Source organism: Selaginella moellendorffii, unplaced genomic scaffold (genome assembly GCF_000143415.4).
Source record: "Selaginella moellendorffii unplaced genomic scaffold, v1.0 SELMOscaffold_7, whole genome shotgun sequence".
NCBI lineage: Eukaryota > Viridiplantae > Streptophyta > Lycopodiopsida > Selaginellales > Selaginellaceae > Selaginella > Selaginella moellendorffii.
This window is the reverse complement of record NW_003314268.1, coordinates 3,619,837-3,647,555: the sequence shown is the minus strand read 5'-3', so window position 1 is coordinate 3,647,555 and position 27,719 is coordinate 3,619,837. Positions and strand designations below refer to the sequence as shown.

At 48.4% G+C, this 27,719-nt stretch overlaps 7 protein-coding genes across 9 annotated transcripts; 5 read left to right on the top strand and 2 right to left on the bottom strand.

Annotated features, from left to right (window-relative positions):
• Positions 1–6,882: 6,882 nt before the first annotated feature.
• On the bottom strand, positions 6,883–8,811 carry LOC112345230 (pentatricopeptide repeat-containing protein At4g02750-like). The gene has a single exon (XM_024671566.1). The coding sequence runs from the start codon at positions 8,809–8,811 to the stop codon at positions 6,883–6,885; it is 1,929 nt and encodes a 642-aa protein (XP_024527334.1).
• A 158-nt stretch (positions 8,812–8,969) lies between these two features.
• On the top strand, positions 8,970–9,958 carry LOC9634358. 2 transcript variants are annotated; one of them, XM_024671298.1, is made up of 3 exons: positions 8,970–9,024; positions 9,082–9,374; positions 9,440–9,958. In XM_024671298.1, the coding sequence occupies exons 1-3, from the start codon at positions 9,000–9,002 to the stop codon at positions 9,791–9,793; spliced, it is 672 nt and encodes a 223-aa protein (XP_024527066.1). In that variant the 5' UTR covers positions 8,970–8,999; the 3' UTR covers positions 9,794–9,958. The 2 variants fall into 2 exon arrangements, with proteins under 2 accessions (XP_024527066.1, XP_024527065.1); XM_024671297.1 differs by lacking the exon at positions 8,970–9,024 and having other exon boundaries at positions 9,037–9,374.
• A 788-nt stretch (positions 9,959–10,746) lies between these two features.
• LOC112345229 (pentatricopeptide repeat-containing protein At4g02750-like) lies at positions 10,747–12,930 on the top strand. Its single transcript, XM_024671565.1, has one exon. It carries the CDS (start codon positions 10,747–10,749, stop codon positions 12,928–12,930), a length of 2,184 nt encoding a protein of 727 aa, XP_024527333.1.
• Positions 12,931–13,096: 166 nt separating this feature from the next.
• Positions 13,097–14,485, bottom strand: LOC112345142. 2 transcript variants are annotated; one of them, XM_024671299.1, is made up of 4 exons: positions 13,999–14,485; positions 13,654–13,706; positions 13,536–13,589; positions 13,097–13,226 (listed from the first exon to the last, which is right to left on the bottom strand). In XM_024671299.1, the coding sequence occupies exons 1-4, from the start codon at positions 14,230–14,232 to the stop codon at positions 13,130–13,132; spliced, it is 438 nt and encodes a 145-aa protein (XP_024527067.1). In that variant the 5' UTR covers positions 14,233–14,485; the 3' UTR covers positions 13,097–13,129. The 2 variants fall into 2 exon arrangements, with proteins under 2 accessions (XP_024527067.1, XP_024527068.1); XM_024671300.1 differs by lacking the exon at positions 13,097–13,226 and adding an exon at positions 13,261–13,486.
• LOC112345228 (pentatricopeptide repeat-containing protein At3g06920-like) lies at positions 14,318–17,725 on the top strand. Its single transcript, XM_024671564.1, has 2 exons — positions 14,318–14,392; positions 14,573–17,725. The coding sequence occupies exons 1-2, from the start codon at positions 14,318–14,320 to the stop codon at positions 17,690–17,692; spliced, it is 3,195 nt and encodes a 1,064-aa protein (XP_024527332.1). The 3' UTR covers positions 17,693–17,725.
• A 15-nt stretch (positions 17,726–17,740) lies between these two features.
• Positions 17,741–20,158, top strand: LOC9634356 (DEAD-box ATP-dependent RNA helicase 39). Its single transcript, XM_024670934.1, has 9 exons — positions 17,741–18,313; positions 18,375–18,470; positions 18,522–18,710; positions 18,781–18,918; positions 18,974–19,114; positions 19,180–19,322; positions 19,380–19,515; positions 19,573–19,621; positions 19,695–20,158. Exons 1-9 carry the CDS (start codon positions 17,825–17,827, stop codon positions 20,078–20,080), a joined length of 1,767 nt encoding a protein of 588 aa, XP_024526702.1. The 5' UTR covers positions 17,741–17,824; the 3' UTR covers positions 20,081–20,158.
• Positions 20,159–20,161: 3 nt separating this feature from the next.
• LOC9634355 lies at positions 20,162–27,678 on the top strand. The gene is made up of 25 exons (XM_024670933.1): positions 20,162–20,335; positions 20,391–20,471; positions 20,530–20,667; positions 20,739–20,849; positions 20,901–20,951; positions 20,999–21,099; positions 21,154–21,229; positions 21,286–21,423; positions 21,475–21,702; positions 21,757–21,835; positions 21,903–22,000; positions 22,051–22,134; positions 22,196–22,270; positions 22,353–22,400; positions 22,449–22,544; positions 22,595–22,824; positions 22,875–26,083; positions 26,139–26,218; positions 26,270–26,353; positions 26,405–26,476; positions 26,525–26,628; positions 26,676–26,804; positions 26,856–26,973; positions 27,020–27,102; positions 27,178–27,678. The coding sequence occupies exons 1-25, from the start codon at positions 20,165–20,167 to the stop codon at positions 27,587–27,589; spliced, it is 6,096 nt and encodes a 2,031-aa protein (XP_024526701.1). The 5' UTR covers positions 20,162–20,164; the 3' UTR covers positions 27,590–27,678.
• The last annotated feature ends 41 nt before the right edge of the window (positions 27,679–27,719 follow it).

The window sequence follows — 27,719 nt, the reverse complement described above, 5'->3', positions numbered from 1 at the left end:
CTCTGATATATTTAACTCTACATAAAGTAAAAAGCTCCAAAAATGAATGCCAAATTCCATTATTAACTTAGATGGTCTTTGATGAAGATGATGCAATTATTAAAAGGCATCATTTCAATTATTAGCATGTTCAAATACAAGCTTGAAGACGTCCAGGAAAATGCTATAATCCACACGAATAGTTACACATAAACCATTGGACCACTACAACACCATCCCTTAGAGGTACAAAAATCCACAAAAACATTGAGTATTATCTCAAGAATGATAAATGACAGTCATTGTATAGTGATTGAATCAATGGTACATATCATCTCCAAAATTCCTATAGAAGAATTTTAGTCGGATTGCAAGGATTGGCAGTAAGAGGAGGAAGAATTGTACCATGTGTTATGAATGCTGCTATTAGCTAAGTTTGTTCACTTGCAACCACATAACATCAAGCAAATGCATTAATTGCTATTCTAGAGTCAAAAAAGGAAGAGGTTGTTGATTTGTCATGAAGATGAATGAAACGGAGAAAAAACAACCCAAATTAAAGCACTCTTCAAAGATAATCAAAATTGGCCCTCACTTCCACTAGTATAGAATATGGAAAGGGAATAGGAATATATATATCAATTAGCCCAAAAACCCTAGTTTATATATAAAACTAAATAGTTTAATTGAAACCAATGTAATAGTTATCAAAACCTTATTATGTAAATATTAGTATATAATATTATAGTTGTATACTTGAGCTTCATAAATATTTATGTATTTAAATTAATTTTATTTTCTATTTTAAAAGATTTAGACTAAGGCATAATAATTAAAATAGAATTTCCTTCCTCTTGTTTTATACAAATGTTTAAAATTTTTATATCTATTTTTTAGTAAATTATATTTAATATTGTGAGGGCCAAGTGTACGGCTACGATGCCGTATACTAATATTAGTATAGTGGATTTTGGTAGCCGTCGGATTGGTTTCAATCCGGACCACTCGCTCCTGTATATAAACTAGGGTTTTTGGGTTAATTGATATGCACATTTTTATATTCCCTTTCCATATTCCATGCACTCACATTGGTGGAGATGAGGGGCACCTTTGATTGTCCCTGGGGAGTGTTTGGATTTGGGATTTCGGTTTAGATCTAGCTTTTGCATCGTCTAGATTTAGCTTTTTGGGATTTCGGTTTAGATCTAGCTTTTGCATCGTCTAGATTTAGCTTTTTCCATTTCCTTTCTTTTGTTCTTTCCTTTTAGGATTTTGGTTTCGATTTAGCTTTTTGCATTGTCTAGATCTACCATTTCTTTCCAGCTTTTTTGTCATTTCTCTTCTTTTGCTCTTTCTTTTTCGTTCATCTTCATGGCCGATCCGCAATCTCCTCCTTTGACTCTAGAGCAGTAGTTGGTTCAATTGCTTGATGCTATGCGCTTGCAATTGAACAACCAAACTCAGTTGATGGCGGCGTTCACGGCACGTGGTACAACTCCTCCTGCTCTTGGTGCCAATCCTCACGTTCGACCAAAGTTCTTTCGCGGGAATCCTGGGGATGATGTGTACCATTGGTTCGATCACTTTACGGTGATTGCCACATATCATTCTTGGGATGATGCTCGACGATTGCGTGAGTTTCCCACGTGTCTCCAAGGGATGGCGTTGCAGTGGTACAATGGTTTAAGCGCAGCTACTCGTGGGGATTGGAGTGTTCTCCCGGACGTCTTCAAACGCGCCTTCGGACATGCCGATGATTGTGATGATGCTTTCCAACAATTGCATCGTCTTCGCCAAGGGCCATCGGAGTCGGTGATGCAATTTGGCGTTCGTTTCCGAAGTCTTTTGTTTCGTGCGGAGCCAAATATGTCGGAGCGGATCAAGCTAGGAATGTTGTGGCCAGCACTTCGTCAAGATCTTGTCGGACTTGTGCATGCACTTGCTCCTGCCACCCTTGACGATGCTCTTCGCTTGGCACAACGTTATGAGACGTCGCCTCTTCCACTTCTCGCTGCACGTCCTTCCGCTCCACTTCCTATGGGTGATGGTCCTGTTCCAATGGAGGTTGATGCTGCTGCTGCTCGAGTCCAAGGACAAGCGCGAGGACGTGGTCGTGGCCGTGATGTTCGCTGCTGGGCGTGTGATGAAGTTGGTCATACTTATCGGCGTTGCTGTTGTTTTCTGGATTGGCGACCTCCATTTCCTGGGTGGAGACCTTGGCATCAGCAACGTCCCCTAGGTGTTGCTGCAGTGGAAGGTCTGGACACCGAGATGCATCTGGGAAACGAGGAGTCGCGCGAGTAACGGAGGGACCTTGCGCAAATAAATCAGTGACCCCTCCATCTTTCTTTTGGGAGTATCATCAAGGGGTTCACTCGGCACTAGTTCATCCAGTGTTTACTTTCCAAGCTCGTTTTTATAACAAGAAGTCTCCTATTATTCTCTCCGTGTTGGTTGATACAGGTTCGAGTTTATCTTCTATTGCTCGACCTGTTGCCACACGTTGTCGTCTACACTTGCGTCGTGCGGCAGAACCAGTTTTCATTCTTTATGGCAACGGCCGTACACATGCATGTGCACGGGATGAGGTGGACCTGGTTGTGCGTGTGGGCGATCTCGAACTTGAGTTGCAGTCGTTGCGGGTGGTGCCGAGTCAAGCTTTTGACCTCATTCTTGGTATGGATTGGTTACAGCGCAATCATGCCAAGTGTGACTTTGAGGCTTCTCCCCCTTGTCTCATACTTCCTTATGTTTCATCCATTCCTCTCACTTCCATACCTCTTCGTCCCTCTACTTCTACCTCTGCTTCCATTACTTTTGTTTCCCCACTCTTTCCTTCTGTGTTTTCATCTTGTTCTGTTTTTCCCTTTTCCGATCCCTACGACGATCTTTGTGTTGTAGCAGTTGACCGGCTCATGAAGGAGTATTCTGATCTCTTTGAATTTGACCTATCGTCTGGGGCCAAGATTGCCACACGTCATCCAATTCCAACCGGGGATGCTCGTCCAATCAAGGTTCCTGTTCGTCGTCGGTCACCTAAGGAGATCAAAATTTTACGAGCAAACGTCAAGGAAATGCTGGAAAAGGGTGTTATTCGGAAGTCACGGAGTCCTTGGGCATGTGAACCTCATCTTGTGACGAAGCTTGATGGGAGTATTCGTTTCTGCATCGACTATCGTCCGTTAAATGAAGTGACGATCCCAGATATGTATCCTCTTCCTCACACTGCTGATCTCTTGGATCGTCTGGGACGGAGTCGTTGGTTCACCAAGCTAGATCTTGCTTCTTGGTATTGGCAAGTACCGATGGCCGAAGAAGATATTCCTAAGACTGCTTTTCGTACACCATTTGGTTTGTACGACTTCTTGGTGATGCCGTTTGGTTTGAACAATGCTCCAGCAACTTTCCAGCGGATGATGGACGAGGTTCTTTGCGATATGCTGGAGGTGATTGCTGACCTCATTGATGATGTTTTGATCCACTCGGAGGGGACGTGGGAGGAGCACGTTCGTGATGTTTGTAAAGTGTTGGATCGGCTACGCGACGTTGGTTTAAAGCTGAAGCGGTCGAAGTGCGTGTTTGGGTCCAAGGACACAACTTATCTTGGGTACCGTATTTCTTGTGAGGGTTTGCAAGTTGATCCTGACAAACTTGTGGCTGTTCTAAAGTTCCCTACTCCGAAGTGTGTGAATGATGTGCAGCGCTTTTTGGGTAAGGTGTAGTATTTTGGTCGTTTTGTGGATCATCTTTCCGATCGCACTACACCATTGCGAACGTTGCTGAAGTCATCAACGTCATCTTTCATCTGGTCTCCGGATTGTGAGCGGGCGTTCGTGGATCTCAAGGAGCTATTGACGACTCCTCCGGTTTTGGCATATCCTGACTACACTCGACCTTTTATTTTGTGCGTGGATGCTTCTGACATTGGTCTTGGAGGTGTGTTGATGCAAGAGAGCTCGAGTGTGCCTGGTCAGCGCCATCCCATTGCATACATAAGCCGTACATTACAACCAGCGGAGATGAACTACTCCACGACGGAGAAGGAGTGTTTAGCAGCAGTCTGGGGTTTTGAGAAACTTCATGCATATCTACATGGTTCTCGGACGTTACTTGAAGGTGACCATGCTGCTGTTACTTCATTATTGAAGCGGAAGAACCTGGTTGGTCGTACGGCTCGATGGGCTTTGAAGCTTCAGATATATGATTTCGATGTTGTTCATCGCCCAGGGAGTTCTATGGCTGATGCTGATGCCCTTTCTCGAGCTCCTCTTCCTTCTCCACTCACTTCTCATCATTCTGACGAACCTGTTGTTCCAGCATCTGTGGATTTTCTAGATGAGGATTCTGTGCCGTCGGCGGTTGCTGTCCTTGACGTTCAGTGTCCACAGGGTGCAGAGCAAGATCTGCCTTCTCTTGAGGAGGTTCGCGAGGCTCAAAAGATTGAGCCGTGGATTCGAAGGCTTCGAGATGGGTTTGAGAATCCTGCATCACTTGCTGATGACTTGCTTTTCCGGCATTTACATTCTCAATATCGCCTTGAAGATGGCCTTCTTTATTTTGTGGGGACGGATCTTGATGATCATTTACGACTGGTGGTACCTTCGGTGTTTATTCCGTGGTTTCTCCATGCCTACCATGATTCTCCTGTTCTAGGTGGGCATATGGGACACCGTCGTGTCACCGAGAAGCTGCGCAGGTCTTTCTATTGGCCGGAGATGCAACGTGATATTATCCGGTATGTGCGTAGCTGCGTTTGGTGCCAAGCTCGTAATACTCCCCCTTGTGCTGCGGAAGGACGGTTGGAGTCAATTGCAGTTTCCCGTCCGTTTGAGTTTGTGGCGTTTGATCTTATGGGACCTTTTCCACGATCGACTGCTGGCAATGAGTATGTTATTATTGCTTCTGACTACTTGACTCGTTGGGTGAAAGTTGGTGAACTTGCTAGCGCCTCTGCAACTGCTGTTGGATACTTCCTCCTCAATCGAGTGGTGTTCCAGCATTCCTGTCCAGAGCGGATTCTTTCGGATACTGGTCCTACATTTATGGCTGAGGTATTTCATGTTTTGACATCTCGGTTGGGGATACGCCACACTTTTACGAGTGCTTATCATCCACAATCAGACGGTCTGGTGGAACGGCTCGTTCGGACATTCAAAGGGATGATTTCGAAGTATGTGAACTTCCAGCATTCGGATTGGGATGGTTATTTGCCGTCTCTTCGATATGCCTATGTCACAGGGGTGCAAAGTTCTATTGGTGCTTCACCATATAAACTTCTATATGGTCATGATCCAATATTACCAACAGAGTTGGGTTTACCTTCGCGATTGCCACGAGCTCCTGATGCTAGGTCATGGGATTAGTATTTGACAAGCATTCTTCCACTTGTCCGAGCAGAGTCTGCCGAACACTTAGGCCGCGTACAAGTGGGACAACAACGGCGCTACAACTCCCATCATCGTCCACCTGTGGAGTACAAAGTGAATGATTTGGTGTTAGTTCGTTTTCCCCATCTTACGGTACGTGGTTTATCTAAGGGGCTCCTTGCGCAGTGGAAAGGACCGTATCGAGTGTTGCGGCAAGTTGGACTGCAAGTTTATGAGGTTCGGCATGACGTTCAGCAAACCGATCCTCCGGAGATTGTGCATGTGCAGCGGTTAAAACGCTTCATACAAAGGGATCAGGAGCAGTTAATACCGTCTACAGATCCGCCGATGCCTCCTCCTGACGTTCCTCCAGATCCCGGCCTATCTACAAGAGAACCCTAACGGCCTTCCATTATTCCGAGAGGAGGGGATGATGTGAGGGCCAAGTGTACGGCTACGATGCCATATACTAATATTAGCGTAGTGGATTTTGGTAGCCGTCGGATTGGTTTCAATCCGGACCACTCGCTCCTGTATATAAGCTAGGGTTTTTGGGTTAATTGATATGCACATTTCTGTATTCCCTTTCCATATTCCATGCACTCACAATATTAATTTATTTAATATAAAAATAAAAAAGATTAAACAATAGAATGAAAATACTTAATAACTTAGGGCATATATATGTAATGAAAAAATCACAAAAGTTAGTAAAATTTAATGTATAAATTTTTGAAATTAAAGGTAGTTAAACTGTTTTTATAAAGTTAGAGTGGAGGATAAATTATTTCCTAGTTTTTTTAATTAAATCAATCGAGATTGTAATAATTAGTTTTTTATTTCAAATTAATCATTGTAACCATAATATCATCCTCGTCACTAGGTAACCAAACTGAGTGAGAGTTTATTTAATTTTTTTTTCTTTTAGTTGTAAATTATATTGTGATGCTATGTAAATTAATTAGGATCAAAACACCAAAGTTTTAACCATTGATTATTTTATGAGTAATTTATAAATTAAAAAATAAAAATTATTTTTGAACTAAAAATTTATTTTAATTTAAAACACTAGATACTGTAATTAATTATGCACCAATAAAAACTTACATTGATTTGATAGTAAAAATATTTTGAAACTTATTAAAATTTAATAATTGATTTATGTAGGAAGATGCAAAGGAGGTAGAACTAAAAAAATTATTCTTCTTCATTAAGCTTTACAATAAAATTTTAGCAGTTATATTGAACATAAATGTTATGCTTGACATTAAAAACAAATGCCTTTAAAATGTCATCAACATAGTGCATGTTAACAACATTTTAAAATATTTAGTAACAATTTTGATAATAAGAATTTTTTAGTTTTAGAAGTTTGACAGAATAAATTATTTATACCATACAAATTAAAAAATTGTTTTAGCACAACATCTAGATGAAAATGAATTACATAAGAAGTAAAAGGAATTAGAAATGCAATTTACTTTTAAAATCCCATAAGTTATAAAAGTAAAACTCGAAAACAACAATGACACAAGCCTTACATTCTGAAACCAACGTTTTGCTCGGAAGTTGGAGTGCAAAGGTTTGTCAACAACACATAAGGCACAGAGCTGCGTGAGTCCAGCTCCAGCGATGATTTGGATGCAGTGGACGCTGTTTTGAGATCATCGAGACTCTTGCAAGATGCAAGGAAACTCTTCCAATCCTCCACATCCGGCTCAAACGGCATGTTGGCGACGAGATCGAAAGCATCCCGCAAATGCCCAGCTCGGGCAAGAAGATCAAGCAAGCAGCCATACTCTCGCTTGCTCGGCTCCACGCCATGATCCAAGGCAATCGACTTAAAGTGGTGCACACCTCTGTCCAAATCTCCAGCGTGGCTGCAACTAAAGATGAGACACACAAAAGCGATCTCGTCCGGAGTGATTCCTTCGATCTTCAGGGAAGTGTAGAGCTCGGCCACGAGTTCAAGTTCCAAGCTCCGGACGTGCATTGCTAGAATGGTGCTCCAAGAAAAGAGATCTTTCCCCGGCATTGTCTCAAACGTTTTCATTGCAAGACGGTCGTGACCAGCCGCCGCGTAAGCCTCCAAGATAGAATTCCAAGAGACAAGATCGCGTTCGGGCATTTCATGGAAGAAGTTGGCCGCTTCGTCGAGGCAATCGTTTCGGGAGTAAGCCGCGAGCATGGCGTTCCATGCGACGAGATCATGCTTTGGCAAAGCATCAAAGATGGATTTGGCTTCTTCAAGGTGGCTGCGAGATGCGTAAGCCGCGAGCATGGTAGTCAACGCGACTAAGTCCCGGTCGGGCATCTCATCAAACAAAACCTTCGCTCGATCAAGACTTCCATTCGCTTTGTCTGCAAAGCCGGAGAGAAGTGTCGTCCAGGAAACCAAGCTCCTCTCGAGCATTCCACGGAAGAAGAGCTCCTTCGCTTCTTCCAGATGACCGCTTTGGATATATGCAGCAAGCATGGAGTTGCACGCGACGATTCCTCTTGCTGGCAGCGTTTTGAAGAATATTTTTGCGTGGTCCAGGTTTCCAGCCTGAATCAGAGCAGCCAGCATCGCGGAGAGGGAGACGAGGTCGTGCTCTGGCATGGAATCGAACACCATCTTCGCTTGGACGACATCCGCCCTCTCGGCATACGCAGTGAGCATCAGGTTCCACGAGACTCTGTTCTTCACCGGCATCGTCTCAAAGAAGAACTTCCTCGCTCGATCGAGATTCTCCGAGTGGATGTAAACCTGGCACATCGACGTCCACGACACCACATTCCACTCGGGCATTGCAAAGAACACTCGTTTGGAGCTCTCAACATCTCCGACTTGTGAGAAAGCCGAGAGAAAGGCGTTCCAGGACACGAGATTCCTCATTGGCATCGCGTGGAAAATCTCCATTGACGCTTTAAGATGCCCGTTCTGGGAATATGCTGCTAGCAGCGCCGTCCATGCAATGAGATCCCTTTGTGGGATCTCGTCAAACAAATGCCGGGCCTCAAGCATATGCCCTGCCTGGGCATATGCTGCAAGGAGAATATTCCAGGATTGAGCTGACCTATGGGGCATCTTTTGGAATAACTCACTGGCCTCTTTAAGACGATGTGTTCGTGCCAAAAGGGCTATCAAACAGTTCCAAGCAATCACATCTTTCTCTGGCATTGAAAGAAAAAGATGCTTTGCAAGATCAAGATGCCCTAACCGGGCATATGAATTTAAGAGGACATTCCAGGTGAATACGTCTCGGCAGGGCATTCGATCGAATAGCTCTTTGCCGTCGGTGATCCGGCCATGGTCGAGGAAGCCACTGAGCATTGCGGTCCAGGAAACTAGGCTTCGATCGGGCATTTCGTCGAAGAATCTCTTCGCGGTGCGAATATCGTTGTTCTGGGAATAGGCCGTGATCATGGAGTTCCAGGAGAGGACGGTCTTGGACGGCATGGAATCGAAGATCTGTGCCGCCATGGCGACATTGCCAAGCCTGCCATACATTTGGATGAGGAGCTCGGCGATCGGGATGGAAGGTGGGCATGGGATGGAATCGTGAATCTCTTTGGCTTGGGAGAGATTGGGGCAAGATTTGATTACCTCGGCCACATTCATCCTTCTTGTTCTAGGGTACCCGCGCAGGGACTGAGATCGAGCTGGAGGCGATGGCGCAAGCACGCGTTGCGAAGCGTAAGATTTCCTGCTAGAACATGGATCATGTCATTGGATCTAGATGTTGTGGCACAGGCGCGCTGGGATTTTCGAGGATTGCGGCCCAGACGAGGAGCTTCGTCAAGAGTCGCCATGCCGTGTCGTCGGAGCTTCTGAGCGCTAGAGAGATCGACTGGAGGCCGGAGGGGAAGAGAATGTTTCCCAGCAAGGAAGCTCTGGCGCTGGTGACCGAGATCAAGCGAGCGGCCAGGGGCAAGAAGGACGTGGAGCGGCTGCTCAAGGATCGCTCTGCCAGAATGATGCGCTACGATTACTTGATCGTTCTTCTCACACTCAAAGACCAGGACCAAGTCGATAGAGTTCTCGAGGTGAGCTCATCTTTTCTTTCTTCTCTAGTTCTTCTGGACGCTCTCTTTCTTCCTTCTTCTTCCAGATATTCGATGTCATACGAGAAGAGATGTGGTACAAACCAAGCGCGCAGCTCTTTCAATCGATCATGGAGTTCGTGATCAAACACGACAGGATCGAAGACTGGAAGAGGCTGCTCAAGAACTTACACGACGAGAAGCTCGAGCCTTCGGAGGAGATGCTCGTTTTTCCAGTGAGGAAGTTTGCAAGCCTGGCGAACTTTGCCAAGTGCATGGAGATCTACGAGGCGATCAAGGCAATCGGGTGTAAGGTTTGCCCGAATTTCTACGCGTTTCTCATCGCCAAGCTCACCAGCGCCGGGGAGCTCGAGCGAGCCGAGATTCTTCTCAAGGACCTCGAAGCCAGGCACAAGGTTTAGGGTTCTTCAGATGATTTCTGGGAGAGGTGCGTGCTCATCTCTTTTTGTTGGAGTGAAAGCTGATATCCAAATGCAGGATGTGGGTCGCTCGCCCGGAGAGCTCTCGAAGCACAGCTCCAAAAGATACGTCTTTTCCACCGGGCAGCTCCTCTCCTAGGATCGAGGGAGAAGAACGTTGGATTCTTTTGGGCCGACACTCCAGATCCAAGGCCTTCCAAGTCGAAGGTGTTTCGACCCGAGAAGATCCCCAAGGAGTTCCTGCGTCTCCGGGAGTTCACCCAAGAAGCAATGCAGACCGTGACGGCTCTCAGGCATCGCAAGAACGATCCAGACAAGGTGGACTCGTATCTAGAAACAAACGCGCCGAGGATGCTCAAGAAAGACATGCTGTGTGTCCTCACCATCCTTCGCAAGCACCGAGAAGAAGAAATAGCTTTGAAGGTAAAACTTCGTCCTCCGGGAGCTCTTCCTCACGGTTTGCGTCTCCAGGTCTTCCGGATCATCGAGAAGGAGTCGTGGTACGAGCCAAACAGCTACCTCTACCGCGAACTTATCCTCATCCTCACCAATCTACGAAGATTTGACGAGCTGTGGACGACCATGGACGAGATGGACGCCAACGAGATGCATCCCAACCGGCATATGTTCGTCCCGGTGATGAGCGCGTGCTTCGATCTCTTCGACTTCCAAAACCTGGAGAGGTTCTACAACCGGATGCTCAAAACTCCAGGCTTGCACCTCCATCACCTCGTCTACCGGGGCCTCATCAAGAAGCTCCAGGCCGCCGAGCAGGAGGAATTCGCCCAGCGCGTGACCAACGATCTCGCGGACTACATCAAGCTCCAGAAGAAAAGAGGCGTGCCACTGATCGAGCACTACGACGATTTCTGGCGAGACAACTAGTTTCTACGAAGGAGTTCTACGAGGAAGAACTTAGAAGGAAGATATGTCTCATGGGTGACTTCCACAAGAGCGTCGAGCTTATCAAGTCCTGCAACGCACTGTCCGACGCACGAGATGTGGAGCGGTCCACTCGGCTCGTCTATTCGGATCCACTGCCCGCTTACCTCTCGAATCTCCTCATCCAAATGTACAGCCGGTGTGGAAGCATCCACCACGCGAAAGAGATCTTCGATGGCATCCAGGAGAAGGATCGCTACTCCTGGAACTTCATGCTCACAGCTTATGCCCGGCACAGCTACGTCAGGGACGCTGAGCGGCTCTTTAATACCATGCAGTGGCGGGACCAGGTGGCGTGGACTTCCATGCTCACCGCATATGCCCAGACCGGGCATGTTGCCCAGGCCAAGAGTCTGTTTGACCAGATGCCGGACAGGGGATTGGTCGCGTGGACTGCCATGTTGACTGGATTTGCGCAGAACGGACACATTGACGGCGCAAAGGACATGTTTGACCGGATGCCGTACAGGGACATTGTGACGTGGAATGCCATGCTGGCGACGTATGCCCAGAACGGGCATGTGGACGCTGCAAGGGACGTTTTTGACTCCATGCCGTACAACGACCTGGCGTCGTGGAACGGGCTGCTGCAGGCGTACGCGAGGGTGGAGCGTACGGAGGAGTGCGACCGCGTGGTCAAATCAATGCCCATGGTCAACCTGATGACGTGGACGACGTTGCTGGCCGTGCATGCCCAGGCCGGGCATCTGGAGAGGGCCCAGGAGGTGTTTAATGGCATCCCGGAGTGGAATCTTATCTCCTGGACTGCGATAATGGCGGCATATTCCAGGCACGGTGAGCTAGAGCAGCTCAATCGGATGTTTCGCAAGGTTGACGAGAGAGAGAAGGACGTGGTTTTGTGGAACACCGTGTTTGTGGCTTACGCGCAGAATGGGAATTTGGAGATGGCCAGAGCGCTCTTTGATCAGATGCCAAAGCGTAACATTGTCTCGTGGACTGCGATGCTCTCGGCTTACATGCAGTGGGATTGCTTTGAGGAATCGAAGCTCCTGTTTGATCGGATGCCCGAGTGGAATCTTGTGGCACACAATGCAATGCTCGCGGCGTATGCGCAAATTGGTGACACGGCCTCGGTGAAGAGAATGTTCGATGCCTTGGCCGAGAGAGACTTGTTCTCGTGGACAGCTATAATATCGGCATATGCCCAGGCTGGGAATCTGGATGAATCTTTGCGACTGTTTTCTAGGATACAACAGTGTAATTTGGTTTTGTGTAATGCAATGCTTAGTGCGCATGCCTCAAATGGAGATTTGGCGGGGGCAAAGAGGTTTTTGTCACAAAACATGGCTGTGTGGGATGTTTTCTCGTGGAACACTATGCTGACTGGATATGCACAAAGTGGACAAGTGGAGGAGGCCAAAGAAATATTTGACACGATGCCCGGCAGAGATTCTGTGACGTGGAATGCCATGCTTGCGGCATATGCCCAGAATGGGTATCTTGAGGAGGCCAAGATTCTCTTTGATGGCATGCACGACCAAAATCTTGTCTCTTGCATCTCCCTGCTGGATGCATATTCCCAAAACCGGTATCTGGAGGATGCGAAGCGCATATTCTATGGTATACCGGATAAAAATCTGGTGACTTGGAACTCTATGCTAACTGCATATGCCCAAAACGGTCATTTGGAGACGGCAAGTGTTGTTTTCAAGCGGATGGTGATTAGAAATCTAGTGACTTGGAACACCATGCTAGCAATGTATGCCCACTGTGGACATTACCAACTTGTTCTGGATATTTTCAAGGAGATGATATCTCAAGGAATTAAACCTGATGAGAGCTCGTTTGTTTTGGTTTTGGTTGCTTGCAGCCACGGGGGTGATGCTCATGTGGGTATTAATTTTTTCAGATCTTTTATTGTTGATTACGGTAGCATGGATCCGTCAAAGGTTCTTTACGGTTGCATTGTGGATCTACTTGCACGAGGAGGGTATCTTGTTCACGCAGAAGACCTCATCTTGCATATGCCTTTTTTGCCAGACTCAAGAGATTGGAACTGCTTACTTAGCTCTTTTGCTAACTTTAACAGGCAGCTTAGTAAAAATCCCGAAAAATCTCTGTTCCCAGGTAGACAAAGATCTGGGCTTGATCTAGATCTGAAAAGTGCTGCCCCTTATGTTCTCTTGTCTAACATGTTTAAGGCTGTTAGGTTGTGACTTTGTCCACGCAAGAATCTATAAACAATATATTTAAAAGTGAAATACACTCGATATACAGAAAGATTAGTGTCAGGCCGCCATTACTATGCTTGTACATACATTTGACATGGTCATGAAATGTATGAGTATATAATGAGTAGAAAATGTGTTTCACATGCTGAGATATTCTAAGAATATGTCCATTTTTTTGTTTAGCTTAACAATGGGAAAAAATTCCGCGATAAATGGAACGAAAAGCCAACACGCACGTTCCTTGACTTTCAATGTTCAAACTCAACCTACGCTCCAGAAAACTACAAAAAAAGAAAAAAAGAAAAAAAGTGGGGGTTCAAGCAAGAAAATTTCTTCTGTGTTCCAGAAAACTACAAAAAAAAAAAAAAAAACACAAAAAAGCATGTGGGTTCAAGCAAGAAAATTTCTTCTGTTTTGTGTGTCACGGGAAAGGAATTCTCTACTCTTCTTTGGTGAGGCCTAGGAGAAGCACCAGCCCCAAGAAAATCTTCGTCTTCCTGCCGGCGACCCGAGCCATCGATTCCAGGACGGCCTGGAATTGCTGCGGATGGAGATGGGGTTGTGAAAAACAAAGAAAGTGAGAAGCTTACTGATTTGTGACGAAAGGATCTTCCCGGCCCCGGCTCTCAATGAACTCCGCGACTCTTGAGTTTAAAAAACAGTTCCATTGTCAACGAAATTCGTAGAGATCTCTCGATGAATACGTACTCTTTGCAAGTGATGGAGACCCTGGGTGCCTGCTTGGCTTGGCTAATTTCCTCCTGACGTCCATGGAGGAGAAAAGTGAATCGAAAGTTCCAAGATCCACAAACGAGGAAGGAGGAATGCAGCTAAGCTAGCCAGTCAACCAAGAACACACGAGACATTGATAAAAAAAAAAAAAGAAAACGAGGAGGGAGCGAAAGAGAGAGACTAAATCTCCATAGAAGTGGAGGATTTCAAATGCAAAGAGATCGAGAACTCCAGAGACGAAAAGATGAAAAGAACTTCACAGAGATCGATTTGAGGGAGAAGATCATCCATCCAAAGCCAAGGAAAGCTGAGAACACTTACATTCAAGGTAGCTGCCTGTTTCTCCAGCCTATAGAGCTTTTGGAGGCGCCTTTTCTCCGAGTTGCGGCTGGTCCGTGGCGTGCGCGGCTCGGGCAGGGGCACCGCCACTCCGCTCCATCGGTTGAATGAGGGCAGCGGCGCCGGGACGTGGTGCCTGGCGCCGCTGCTCTCGCCCACCTCCCAACCCTTCCTCTCCCTGCTGCCCTTGCCGCCCCCGGGAACCGGGCGATCCATCCAGCGCTGCGATGTCACAGCTTCCCGCTAGCTAATCCCTCTCCCCCGCTGCATTGCTGCCCCGGATTTCGATTTGGCGAGGGCGATGACGACCGACGAGGACGAGGACGAGGACGCGCTCGCCAGGCGCCGGGCACGAACTAGGCAGCGCTGCTTCCAGGCATCCGGGAGGATCGCCGGGAATTCCCTGGAGCTGGAATTCAACTAAGACTGCGCCAAGGGGAGCCGCCGCCGGAGTGGAAGAGCCATTCTCTCAAAACTAAAACACGTGGTATATTCCCCGCCAACCGGAGGAATATACCGTCTGGCATGCTCGCCTGGCAGAATATGCTGGGGACAGAATATGCTTGAACCGTTAGCGATATATTCTAATAAACCCACATTAGGGTTCATGTGGGTATCGAGGAGGGGCGCTCGCAGCATTGGCGCTCGGCATTACCGGCGATTCCTTTGCTCCGGTACGCAGGTCTTGGATCTCTCGCAGCTCGGTGCCGGTGCCAATGCGGGGGGCGAGGCACCGGCGCTGGATGTCTTCAAGATTCTAGGGCTCTTCCGGGACAAGAAGGAGCGGGAATGCGTGGATGCGGCGGGCATCGTCGCTGTTCTGCGCGATTCTTCCGACTGGCAGGGCAGGCTGGAGGAGATTTTCAGGAAGCAGCCGGTGAATTCGTCCCTGGTTGAGGACGTGGTGAGGAGCTGCGACGATCCGGACACGGCGGTGGGCTTCTTTCGATGGTCCGTGAGGCAGGATTCGTGCGTGAGCACGCTGCATTCTTACAATTGCATCATCCGCAAGCTCGTGGAGGCCGATCTGGTCGCCCAGGCGGAAGCGATCGTGGAGGAGATGAAGTATGCCGGTTTTTCTCCCGACGTCCAGTCCCACTGCCTCTTGATACGTGGTTTCTTCAAGAGTGGGAGTTTTCAGAGGGGGTGCTCGCAGCTGGATAGAATGCTCGAGGCTGGATTGTTTCCAAACGCGATTCTCTACAACAATCTCATCAGCTGCCTCTGCAAGGCCGGGATGCTGGCCGAGGCGGAGAGCTACTTGAAAAGAATGCCGCAGCACTGCGCTCCCAACGTGGTCTCCTACAACATCATCATCGATGGCTACTGCAAAGCTCGCAACATCGAGAAGGCCTTGGCGTTCCTGAGGGAGATGGAGGAGCTCGGGCATCCTCCGACTCCTCACGCGTACAGCAGCATCGTCCAGAGCTTTTGCAAGACGGGAAACGTGAGCAAGGCTATGGATGTTTTCGCCGAGATGCCAGCGAAAGGATGCGAGCCGGACATTGTCAACTTCAACGTGCTGCTGTCGGGGCTGTGGAGAGCGCGCAAGATTCACGAGGCGAGGGAGCTGTTTAGGAGCATGAACAGCCGAGGATGCAAACCGGATGTTGTCACGTACAACACGATGATCGCGGGGCTTTGCAAGTGGAAGAAGCTTGACGAGGCCGTCTTCTTACTGGAGAGGATGAAACAGGAGGACGTCTCGCCCACTTTCGTCACTTACACCACGCTGATCGACCACCTTTGCAAGTTTGCGAGACTCCAGCAGGCATACGAGGTGTTTGAGAAGATGGCCGAAGGTCCTTGCCCTTGTACCGAGCCTGCATACAGTGTCCTGTTTAACAAGCTCCAGCGAGCAGGGAAGCTGGTGGAGGCCTCTCGGGTGTACAGCGATATGTGCCGGAAGAACGTTTGCATGACGGACAACACTTACAGCCTCGTTGTTCTAGGCTTGTCCAAGATGGATGGAGGAAATGTGGAAGCGGCGAAGCTCGTCACGGAGATGATGGGCAAGAAGATCGCTGTACACCCGGTTGCTTTCAACGTCTTCCTCAACAAGCTGTGCATCGAAGGTGGGATCGACGACGCTATCAGGCTGTTCAGACAGATGTGTGGGACAGAGCTCTACAAGTCGGACTTTTACGCGTACAGCATACTTATCAACGGGCTTTGCAAGGCAAGACGACCCGGAGAAGCCAAGGAAATGTTTCAGGAGATGAGAGGCAGGGGGATTAGTCCGACAGTGGTGACTTACAACACTTTGCTCGAAGGACTGCTCAGCACTGCTAAATTGCAAGATGCAATGGAGCTCACGTACTTCATGCTGGATCAAGGTGTAGCTCCGAGGATTGCTACACTCACCAAGCTGCTCTATGCTTTGGTGTGGAAGAAGCGGATGGACGAGGCACTTAAGCTCTACGAAGCAGTGACAAACGAAGGAGTTATGGTGGCGGAAGATGGAGAGACTTTGGACTTGGTGGTCTTTCCTTACAGTCGTAAGAGTGGCGAAGGCCCCAGCGAGCTCTTCGACGCCACAGTTGCCAAAGGCCTCGTCCCGAGCACAGGCTCTTGCAACGTCATTCTCGACCGGATGATCAAGGAGCACAGGTTTGAGGAAGCGAAAAAACTCTTCTCGGACATGAAGACAAAGAGGCTACCCGATACGTGCTCTTATAATCTCATGATCCGAGGCTTTTGCGCCAACGGAGATACAAATGAAGCCTACTGCCTGTTCCAAGACATGATCAAAGATGGTATCGTTCTCAACACCTGGACTTACAACTTCATGATCGTCGGGTTCATCAAAGACGACGCCTGGAGCTCCGCGTGGATGCTGTTCAGAAGGATGCAGTCCGGAAAGAATGACAAAGTTCCAGCTCCCAACATGTTCACGTACGAGATCCTCATCTCCAGCCTGTGCAAGACGGATCAGGTGGAAGAGGCCTTCAAGCTCCTGAGCGCGATGCGTGACAAAGGATTCGTCCCGAGCTTGAAGATCTGGGAGGTGCTACTCTCGCGGCTGGCCAGAGCCGGAAGACTGGACGACGCGTTCGAGCTCTACAAAGAGATGTCGAGGATAAACTGCCAGCAGCTTGTGGGATCGAGCAACATTCTCCTGGACGGGATCCTCCGGCGAGGCAGCGTGGACGAAGCCAAGGATTTCCTCAAGCAGATGACCGACACCGGCATCGTTCCAGACAAGTTCACGTATGACAAGCTGGTGGTGGGACTCTGCTGGCAAGGCAAGGCGGATCAAGCTCGAAAGCTGGTGGAAGAACTCGTGAGAGATGGGAAGCGGCCAGAGAACCAGGGACTCCGGCAGCTCCTGGGAGCCTTGTGTGCGCAGGGAGACTTCCAGGGAGCCTACGAGTTCTACTGCTGGCTGCCGAGCGTCGGCGTCGAAGTGACGCTGGGAATGCACAACACGCTGGTGACTTCGTGCTGCCTGGCCAGGAAGCTCGACTATCTCGACATGATCGAGCAGCGCGAGGGCGTTCCAGACGTGATCGTGGAGAGGATCGAGAAGTTTAGAGCCGAGCTCTTCCGGGAGGAGGAAGTGAAGATTTACGAGGAGACGCGCGACAGGAAGATCAGGAGGACGATGGCGTATAGCGAGCCGAGAAGACCAAAGATCGCGAGCTTTAGAGCTATGGATGTCCACTATGGTCAGTAAAACACTACTCGTAGCTCGCGAACTTTAGAACTATGGATCTTCACTATGGTCAGTCAGTAAAACTCTACTCGTTGGAGCTCGCATTTCGCCAAGGTTTTAGGGTTTAAGCGATAGATCGATGCCCGGGAAGGAATGAGAATGGCATTCCTTTGCCGGCAACTCTATCCCTCCGTGGCTGCGCTTAGATCGCCTCTCGCGCGCAAGCCGCCGCTGTGCCGGAGGCTGAGCGTCGCGAGCGGGCCTCTCCGGGCGGCGCAGAGGGGCGGGAGTTCGTCGGCAGCGCTAGCGGATGAGGATAATCTCCTCGACAGGCTTCGATCGAGGCGGTCCAAGGAGGGATGGAGCGGCATTGCCCGGGAAGAAGAGGAAGGTAGGAGATGGAGGAGGGGCAAAGGCGAGAGGCTGGATTACGAGGATTCTCTGGCGGAGGTTTCTACGCAGTCGTTCGACGAGCTCGGGCTGGCGGAGGAGCTGCGCGGCGCCATCGAGGAGCTGGATTTGAAGGAGCCGACCGAGGTCCAGAGAATGGCGATTCCAGCGATTCTAGACGGTGAGAATGTGGTGGTGGCGTCTCACACTGGCTCCGGAAAAACGCTCGCTTACATGCTACCGCTTGTCCAGGTTTATTTCATTCCTTGGTGTGCTTATCATTTTCTCACTTCTCTTCTTTCTCGTTGCGCAGAGCTTACGAAAGGATGAAATCGAGAGTGGAAGAACCGTGCGAGCTAGAAAGCCCCGAGCTCTCGTTCTTTGTCCGACCAGAGAGTTGACAGAACAGGTACTAATTTTCTTTTATTCTAGAAGCTTGCAAAAACACTCGTTTTGATAGGTTTTACAAGTCGCCAAGTCGTTAAGTCACCATGCTCGCTTTCGTTCTGCGATGATCAGTGGGGGATTTCGTCCCAGGCCCCAGGCTGACGCGCTCAATGGAGCTCTCGACATGGTAGTCGGGACTCCGGGGAGGCTGCTGATGCATGTCGAAGAAGGGAACCTGGCGTTTGGAGATATCAAGTATGTGGTGAGGCAGCTAAGTTCTTTTGGTTTTCTTCTTTTGCGTAAACTCGGATGTTTTTTCCCCTCTTCTGTAGGTAATCGACGAGGCCGACACCATGTTTGATCGTGGATTTGGGCCTGAGCTGAAGAAGATAATCGATCCTCTTCGCAACCGTGCCTTGCGAAATGGCTCGGATTTTCAGACCATTCTTGTGACCGCGACGATTACAAAGGTGAACTGCAAACCTCTCTCTCGCGTCCTTTTGTTCTGACTTTTGACCTGTGTAGTCCGTGCAAAAGCTCCTTGATACTGAGTTCCCAGGCATTCGGCACATTTTCACGTCCACCCTACACAAAAAGGTCGATACGTCCCGGCATTTCTTCCAAAAAGTTCCTGGCAACATTAACAAGCTCGAGGCTTTGGTTCAAGTATGCTTTGAACTTCTTGAATGTTTCATTTGCACGACTTACGTGACACTTATGTGACTTTCCAGGTTCTTGAGCCCGCGCTTGCCAAAGGAAGTCGTTGTATGGTCTTTTGCAGATCAGTTGATTCCTGCCGGGCTGTTGATCACTACCTGAATGAAATGGATGTCCATTGTGTAAATTATCATGGCGAGGTCCCTGCAGAAGATCGGTACGCATGTTTCTAAGTTCGTGATTGTTTTTAATTGCTTATTCTTTACTATCGCAGGATAAAGAACCTTGCAAAGTTTAAGATTGAAGATGGAGAGGGTCCAGTTCCTGCGCTAATCTGTACTGATTTGGCTGCTCGGGGCCTTGATCTTCAAGTCGACCATGTTATCAACTTTGATTTCCCTTCGACTTCGGTAAAGTTATCTATTTCGTTGAATGAAACTTTAGCTCATGAACTAAACTTGTTCCAGATTGATTACTTGCATCGGAGTGGACGGACTGCTCGCATGGGCTTAAAAGGTCTGTTTTTTTTTTTTTTTTTCTTTCTTGATCGTAGAAACTTACGAGTAACTTTCTTTTCTTCTTTTTCCAGGACGAGTGACCAGCCTTGTTACCAAGCGCGAGCTGGCTCTAGCAAATCGGCTCGAGGACGCAATGCGGCGAAACGAGACCTTAGAAGGCGTGTCTCTCGAAAGAGAACGAGTGCTGGGGGCCAGGATGCGAGCGCTAAAGTCCCGTTACAAAGAAGCTTTCGATCGAGCCGCGGCCAAGGGAGTGAACTTGGAGAAGGTTGGCACGCGAGCTCTGGCCATGGCCAAGGCCAAGGCGAGAAGGATCTGGGAGAAGGAATGCCGCAAGAAGTTTGCGTCCAAGGTGACCAAAACTGGGCTCTCCAAGACGAGAGGAAGAACCAAAGCTTTGATAAGAGCCCAGAGGAGGAGAAAATTCATGGCCAAAGAAGCGTCCTCTCAGGTTTAATCGATGATAGATATGTACCTTTAAAGAGCTTCCATGGTTTGAAAGCTATAGTATAGAACTTGGAAATTTTGTAGGGTTTTGATTATGGAGCAGCAGCCAGAGCTGGATCCTCGCCTCAAGGCGCTGCCGTTCAAGGTGCGCGCATCGTCGCGCGAATCGGCGTCGCAGAAGGCGGCGTATGTCCTCGATCCAGATCTCCGGACGCATTGGTCGACTGGGACGAATGCTAAGGAGTGGATCATTCTCGAGCTGGAGGTCAGTGTCGCGAGTAGTGAGTCCTTTGAGCTTCTATAGTGAAGATTTTGCGCAGGAGGCGTGTCTATTGTCTCACATTCGCGCGCACAACAAATCGGTGCTGGAATGGGAGATTGCCGCCGGGCTCAAGTTTAAGGTGTGACATTGTTCTCTCTTTCTCTGTATTTTTAAGCTCGGTTTGTGTGATTTCTCAGCCGGAAAGTTTTGTGAAAGTAAGGCCACGCTGTGAAGCTCCCAGGCGAGACATGACGTACTATGCGGGCTACACACCATGCCGATTCATTCGGATTTCTTGTCTTCGTGGAAACCCGATCGCCATTTTCTACGTCCAGGTCGGAACTAGTTTTTGTTTTCGTTTTCTATACTTCAACTGACATAGTGATGTTTTTCTCTTTCTTTGCAGTTGATGGGCATTCAAGTTCCTGGTCTAGAACCAGAACTCCAGCCTGTTGTTGACTACTTGCTCCCACGGATTATTTCCCAGAAGCACGAGCTACATGCCGTCTACCTTAAGGTATGAGTGAGTTATCATTTTTTCTGTGTAGAAGTTAACATGGAGCTGCAGCTTCTCCAAGACATTGCGAGCCGGCTATCGCCATTCTTGATTCAGCTCGAGGTGAGAATAGTTCCATTTCAGCTGTTTCTCTGATGCTCATTCTGTAGAGCGACTTGGCGGTTAGCAGTGAAGTTATGGAATCAACTGTTAAGCTCCTGGCGATGCTTGTAGGTCCATTCTATCCAATTCTAGCGTCAGCTGGTGGAAGGTTAGATTGTTTAATGAGGCTAATACTGCGTTTTCACGCACTGTAGTAATACAGGGAAGCCGAGAAGACTGGTATAGATGAAACAGCTCGAACTCAAACTTCCGTATTTTCGGTCTCTTCGAATTTTCAGGTTGCATGCCGTAAGCTTTACATTCTCGTAGCTTATATGTTTCTCTCTTGTCTCAGGCACCTCCAAAACGAGGAAAGGGCTCTGGAGTTTCCCAGAAACCCGTGGGTCTACTTTTGGCCTATAGATTTGATGTCATTCTGTTGCTCTTGAAGGTGGCCAATAAAAACAGTGCTCTTTCAAGGATTTGTAAAAAGGTTTGAGTTCTCTCTGTTTGTTCCTCTAACAAAAGATAATTTACTTTCCAGGTTGCTGTAATATATACGAAGCTAGAGGGTACAATCACTCACGACGCTGACTCGCTTGAAGCGGCCGTTTCTGATGCTTCAGCTGCTGCTGGTGCTGATTATTCGGAGATTTTTGGAGAAGAGTACAGAATTGTTGAAGAAACAACTGACATAACGAATGCTGGAATATTAGAAATCTCGTTGATTGAAGAGGGTCTTTTGCACGTTCTTTACTGCTTAGCTTCCCAGGTAACTCTCTTTTTTTCTCGAATTTTGAATAATTATGATTGCTGTATGTTGTAGCCTGTACTTTGTAGAAGGCTAGCCGATTCGGAAGCCGACTTGGTGCCAGTATTGCCGTTCGTTCAGGCTACTGTTGGAGGTGCTGGTCCTAATTTTGTTCCTAGTTACTTGTAGTTTTAATATTTCATTATCATCTTCTCTTTCAGCAATCCGTCCTTCTTCCACCTTGCTAACAGGCGCTGAAATAATTGATGAAACATTTTGGCCGTGGCAAGTTCCTCAAGTTCATGGCGTTGTGTCACACGTAAGAAATATATTTCTTTTTATGTCTCTCATGCAAGCGGACTCTTTCAGGTGGTATCTTTGTCGATCTCGTTGGCGTATCGCCCACTTCTGGACGCTTGTTCCGGATACCTTGCATCATTTTCTGCGGCGCATGTATGATAAACTTTTTTTTCGCTTTAATCGTACTTATCAGAACTTGTGATTTTCTCTAAAGGAGAAAGCGGCCTGTTTGCTGATCGACTTATGTACCGGCCCTCTTTCAGCGTGGTTATCCATGGTTATTTCCAAGGTCAGATGCTTCTTGTAAGTTTTTCTTTCGTTTTTGTATTTCTGGTTTTGTACCTGGGATTCAACGATTCTCATTAGTGCAGGTGGATTTGGCTATCGAGCTCCTTGAAGATGTAGCCGGCGTCATTCAGGTATAATAATCTCATCAGCTCTATTTCGTCTGAAAGTATTTGCTGCAGGCTGGCCATAAAAGTGTGAACAAAGCGCGTGCAGCTTTGCTCTACGTAATGCTGGGACTTTCTGGTTATGTGGATGAACTACTAGAGCAGTACAAGGTGAAGCACTTGTCTCATTCACTCTTGTGACGCTATTTTCTTATCTCTAGGACGTGAAAACCAACATTCTGTTTCTTATCGAGATTCTAGAACCTTATCTGATGCCAGCATTGACATTTACCGAAAGTACAATTACATTTGGCGATATGTCTACAATGCTATATGAAAAGCGAGACCAAAATTGCGCCTTGGCACTTGATTTTATCTGCGCCGCGGTCAAAAGGTTCTCAGTTCTGCCTGCTTTAGAAGTGGAATGGCGACAAGGACGTATAGCACCAAGGTACTTTTTTCTTCGTTGTTTCTTTCTGATGTAGCTTCTTTCAACGGCAGTGTATTGCTTTCTATTCTTGCTCCACACTTGGCAATTCCTACTGGTTTACTGAGTCAGGATGATAATACCGTCGGTAACGCTTCTGATTATAAGTTTGGAGTTGTTGGCGAGGGAAACGATAGTAACGCTGCTGCTGATGAGTCAAACTTATTCTTCATTTCTCCAGAACTTAAGGGGATGATGTTGGCTGCTGACCGGAAAGCAGTGGATTCGGATGGAACAGCAACGATTGTAGCCGATGAAAAATCTCCACTGGATCAAAGGGTCGTAGATCAGTATTTTGATTTGCAGAAGGACTATCTGCAATTGATAAGCCAGGCGGAACGTGAGTTACAGGCGTCCGAGTTTATCCGTTTTGCGGTCGAGCTGCACTCTCAAACAGAACAGAGTCCCGAAAGTCACCAGGCTGCGATCGATTCCTTACTTCTAGCTGCGGAGTGCCATCTGAATCCCGTTTTCATGGATTCACGCAGCGACGATCGGCAGATACTCTCCAAGGTTGGTTCAGGGAAGGACTTGGCAGCGGCAGAATCCATTATCGAATTGGAGGAAGAAAGAGACAAGGCTGTTCTGAGGATTCTCTTGCAAGCGTCAAAATGGGACTGCGACCTGGCACAAAGCATGGGAGACGTTGGCAGTGCCGAGTTTTCCAACAGTCTATCGGTGGATGCCGAAGACGAGAGACTCCAAGATGCTGCCACTATTGTCCGCCAGCACCAAAGTCAGCTATGCATGTTCTTCGTTCGGCAGCTCCAGAGGGACATGCACAACTTGTACGACGTTTTACTACAGGGCCTCCTGTTCGTTTTGGAGACGAGCACTGGGCCGCTGGTGCCGCCTGGGGATCTAGTTGGGGTTATTCTCAAAAGTGCGGAGCGGCTTAACAAGTCCGTGGTTTTGGAGCACACCCGCGCAAAAGATGGATACTCACAGCGACGCATAGCTAATGCTTTTGCGATACGACGCCAGTGGGCTTTGCTCAGCCGGATGGTCTATGTCGCTGCTGGAAGGCCTTTCAGAGAGAGCGATATTTTCGACGGGGGATCAGCACACAAGGAGCTGGTTCCAGCCTCTTCGTGGCTTCAAGAAATACCGAGGTTTGCCTTGTCAAGTTTTCCTCTTGTTCGCTACATCGGCTGGATGTCGTTATCGATCTACGCTCAGACATATCAAGAAGCCGGTCTTCTTCTGGCTTCGTCACTTGAACAGCTTACTGGCGCCCTTCTCATTTTCTCCGACGAGCTCACGGCCTTTGGTCCCGCCAACCGATCATCAAGTAATGAAACTTCCGAGGAGTTTCATGCGCAGATTAAAGCACCGGGTGCAATGGCAAAGCTTAATATCGTGAACTCTATCGACACTCAAGAGTCGGCTGCTTCGGTACTCTATCCAGAGTTCGACTCATTCTTTCCCAAGATGAGAACACATTTCCTAAGATACGCGGGCATACTACTGGAATCAGTTCGCTCTCAAATCAAGTCTCTTGCTCCTGCTAGTGTACCCGATCTGCTGGGATGGTTTGCGGAGGTCTGTTCAGATCCGTTTCCTCAACACAAGGATGGTAGCAGTTACTCCGTAAAAGGATTTGCGGCAGCCAACGTGAAACGCATTGTTGTCCAGCTGCTAGAGGTTATTGTGCTAGAGCATATGGAGGCCATCATACCAGAGATGCCAAGAGTCATCCGTATGCTCCTCAAGCTGTGCTCGAGCTCGTACTGCGACATGTTCATGCTGGAATCCGTGATGAGCGCTTTGCAGCCGCTCGTTGCGTATGCTGCGGCAGCCGGAGGATCCAGTTATGGCGAAGAGCTTCGCGAGTCTTTCAGCGTTATATGCTTCGGTGCTTTGCTGGATGCGCTAAAGAGAGGACCTCAAGACAAGCAACAATCTGTCGAAGGACCGCTCGTAATCTACTTATGCGGCTATCTTCTTCCAGACATCTCTCCGGGTATGCGACCTGGCTTTTATTCTTCTCTTTTAAGCTGGGTGGAGTCGACAAAATCCTGTCCCCCCGCTGCTTGTGGGAAATACGTTCTCGCCTTCGACAAGATCCTGGTAGCACTTTGCTCGCTTATGGAGAACAGCCTTGGGGACGGGGAGCTTTCAGTTTATCGTGGCATGCATTCCATGCAACCGCTGAAGCAGGCTCACCCCGACTCATCTTGTGCGGAGCAAGAAACAGACTTTGTCGAAGTTGGGAATGCCGTGACTGATGACGACGGCGTGCTGAGTGAAGGTGACAGCCTTGAAGGCCGATATGCCGAGCCGCCATCAAGCTGCAGTCCAGACTTACTGGATGACAACGTGGAGAAGTTCCTGCAGGCACTCGGTCCCGAACTTGAGGCTGCATGGAAGCTCCATCCTAAACTTGCTGCGACGGCCGCAGGTACAAGAGCAAGATGTTTACTACTGGCAAGCTATCTCCGCCGGCGGCACCAACACGATGGTCAGCAAGATTTTTGGCACTATGCTCTGATATCCTTGACGGACTCGGTGGCTATGCTGCAAAAGGGTCACTGCTGGCAAGTCGCTGCGGCAACAATGGACTACTTCCTGGCGCTACCATCGTCACTGCACGTACACATGGTGCTTGCTGAAGTTTGCTCCATCCTGCAGTATCAGTGCTCGCGTGCTCCCAGACTGAGCTGGAGGTTATGGACTGTCAAGTGGATGCCACGGGCTCTTCAGCATGTAGGCTTGGAGATCTGGAAGCCAGCAGCATCCAGTTCGCTTGCTCCTCTTCTGGCAGCGATGCTCGAGCATCCCGAGCCAGAGCTGCGGTCAGGGGCATTGCAGCAGCTGAGGGAGCTTTTAAGGAGGAATGAGAACGTCTCAAACTTGGACGTTCAAGTCGCAAGCCAGAGATACTCGTATGATAAGTTTGTGCGCAAGCTTGTTTCTGTTACCTGGGACAAAGTCACATTCTCGGCTGCGTCGGACTCTCTTTTGGGACTTAGACAGCAAGCAATGGAGTTGCTGCTGAAGTTCATTCCTATGGCAGAACCACATCAGCTAAAGACGTTTCTCAGCACAATCGGCTCGTTGGTTCCTGGCACGACGTCCTTGCATTTTATGAGATCGGGCCCATACACGAACCTCGCGCTATCTCTACTAGCACGGGCATGCATCTATGCCTCGCCAGAGGATGTCACGTCTATTCCTGCTAAGGTTTGGAGAGTTATGGAAGAACAAACAAAAACGAAACCAGGTAAGCAACCAAGTTTGTTCTTTAAGATTTTGACACAGTTTTCTGAATGGTACAGGAACGACGTGTATGGAAGCTGGACGACGTCTCTGCCAGGTCTTACTGGAGTTTAGGACCCAAGGGAATGTCGTGAAAGAGGTAGAATCTTTTTATGAAAAATTGAGAGCCCTCACAGTTTTTTACTTCCAGAATCTAGAGCAAGCACTACTGGGTGAAGACATCAAACATCCAAATGATCCAGGATATTTGGCTGTCAGGGACTCAGTACTAGAGGTAAGATACTTAGTTCTTTGCTTTTCTCTCACCAAATGAACACTTCTTCAGGTCTTTGCTCGCCTTTCAGTTCTGCGTGATAGCCCAGACGCTCGTGATGCAGCCGCAGCAGAAGCAGCCAAGGTAATGAAATTTTGGTCTCTCTAACAAAGATCATGCGGGATTTTATAGGAGCTGGAGGAAGTAAAACTGAAGCTGCAGATGCTGGAAGGAAAGCATCAGCCACAAAGCTCCGCAAATGACCTCGAACAACTTAAAGAAAAAATTCTTCAAGAGTAAGCAGTAGAAAGTTCATTGTTGTAAAACTTCGGAGTGCTTGTAGGCAACGTGAAGAAGCACGACAACAAGTTGCGATTAGAAGAGAGCGTCAGCGAATGGCAGAGCGGGATCGTCAGATTGCGTTGGATGAAGCGGCGCACCGGGAGATTGTAATCCTGCAAGAACTTGATAGGTGGGCCTCCAAGAGATTTCCATGAGTCATTTATACATCTTTTGATTACAGGGAGCGAGCAGCAGAAGCTGAACGGGAGATAGAAAGGCAAAAGGCTTTGGAGAAAGAACGCGAAAAGACGAGAGAGCTGAGGCATGTAGTAGAACTGGAAATGGAGAAACGCTCACAGGTAAGCTCTTGCCAGTTTCGTTTTTTACTTACACTCGAGAACACAGAGAGACTACCAAAGAGAACTTGAGCAAGGAAACGCGCGGAGCTCGCGGAGAGACTACAGTGCCTCGACCACCTCTGGCAGCAGGTGACTTAAAACTTCTTCTCCGCTTCTTCCCAATCCATGTATCTTCTATCCCAAATGTTAACACGCATCTTCTAGTCGACCAAGAGATCGCGATCGCTACCGCGAGGGCCCGCGAGAAAGTAACAGCAGCTCGAGGCCGGATCGCGAGAACGCAGTAACTCCACCTCCAACGCCACCCCCAGGAGCCGCGGCAGCGTCGGTGAGCCCCACCAACGTCCATCTAGCAGCAGTGGCAACGACAACAGCATCGACTCCAGTGCTCATGACGAACAGCCGCGGCTATCCAAATCCAAACGCTCCAAGCTTCCAGCACCAGGACAGGGCCTACGAGGAGCTCCTGGGAAACGGCGGTGGCATCAGCGAGTACGGGGAGATGGTCGACGAGAGGCAAGCGAGAAACTCCTCGCGGCCTCGCACGATAATGGAGCGCGCGAGCAAAGAGAGGAGCGATGGAAGACGCGAAGGGAAATGGGAGAGGAAGCAATAGCAAATGATAGCAAATGCCCTCTTGAGGTATTCCATACTGGAATTTGAATTTGAAAATTTGAATTTTGAATTCTCGCGGGAAATTTATAAGGCCGGCCTGTTTAGGGCTCACGATAAGAATATGCTATATG

Excerpts from the sequence above, each read along its gene's own strand:
- LOC112345230 (XM_024671566.1), bottom strand. The coding sequence starts at position 8,811 with ATGGCGGCACAGATCTTCGATTCCATGCCGTCCAAGACCGTCCTCTCC.
- LOC9634358 (XM_024671297.1), top strand. The coding sequence starts at position 9,045 with ATGGATCATGTCATTGGATCTAGATGTTGTGGCACAGGCGCGCTGGGA. Across the intron at positions 9,375-9,439 it reads AAGTCGATAGAGTTCTCGAG|ATATTCGATGTCATACGAGA; the intron begins GTGAGCTCATCT and ends TTCTTCTTCCAG.
- LOC112345229 (XM_024671565.1), top strand. The coding sequence starts at position 10,747 with ATGGGTGACTTCCACAAGAGCGTCGAGCTTATCAAGTCCTGCAACGCA.
- LOC112345142 (XM_024671299.1), bottom strand. The coding sequence starts at position 14,232 with ATGGATCGCCCGGTTCCCGGGGGCGGCAAGGGCAGCAGGGAGAGGAAG. Across the intron at positions 13,590-13,653 it reads GTCTCCATCACTTGCAAAGA|AGTCGCGGAGTTCATTGAGA; the intron begins GTACGTATTCAT and ends TTTAAACTCAAG. Across the intron at positions 13,227-13,535 it reads GATCCTTTCGTCACAAATCA|TTTTCTGGAGCGTAGGTTGA; the intron begins GTAAGCTTCTCA and ends CTTTTTTTGTAG.
- LOC112345228 (XM_024671564.1), top strand. The coding sequence starts at position 14,318 with ATGACGACCGACGAGGACGAGGACGAGGACGCGCTCGCCAGGCGCCGG. Across the intron at positions 14,393-14,572 it reads CTAGGCAGCGCTGCTTCCAG|AATATGCTTGAACCGTTAGC; the intron begins GCATCCGGGAGG and ends TGCTGGGGACAG.
- LOC9634356 (XM_024670934.1), top strand. The coding sequence starts at position 17,825 with ATGAGAATGGCATTCCTTTGCCGGCAACTCTATCCCTCCGTGGCTGCG. Across the intron at positions 18,919-18,973 it reads TGACCGCGACGATTACAAAG|TCCGTGCAAAAGCTCCTTGA; the intron begins GTGAACTGCAAA and ends TGACCTGTGTAG. Across the intron at positions 19,323-19,379 it reads GAGGTCCCTGCAGAAGATCG|GATAAAGAACCTTGCAAAGT; the intron begins GTACGCATGTTT and ends TTACTATCGCAG.
- LOC9634355 (XM_024670933.1), top strand. The coding sequence starts at position 20,165 with ATGGAGCAGCAGCCAGAGCTGGATCCTCGCCTCAAGGCGCTGCCGTTC. Across the intron at positions 21,424-21,474 it reads TTTCAAGGATTTGTAAAAAG|GTTGCTGTAATATATACGAA; the intron begins GTTTGAGTTCTC and ends TTTACTTTCCAG. Across the intron at positions 21,836-21,902 it reads CGTTCAGGCTACTGTTGGAG|CAATCCGTCCTTCTTCCACC; the intron begins GTGCTGGTCCTA and ends CTTCTCTTTCAG.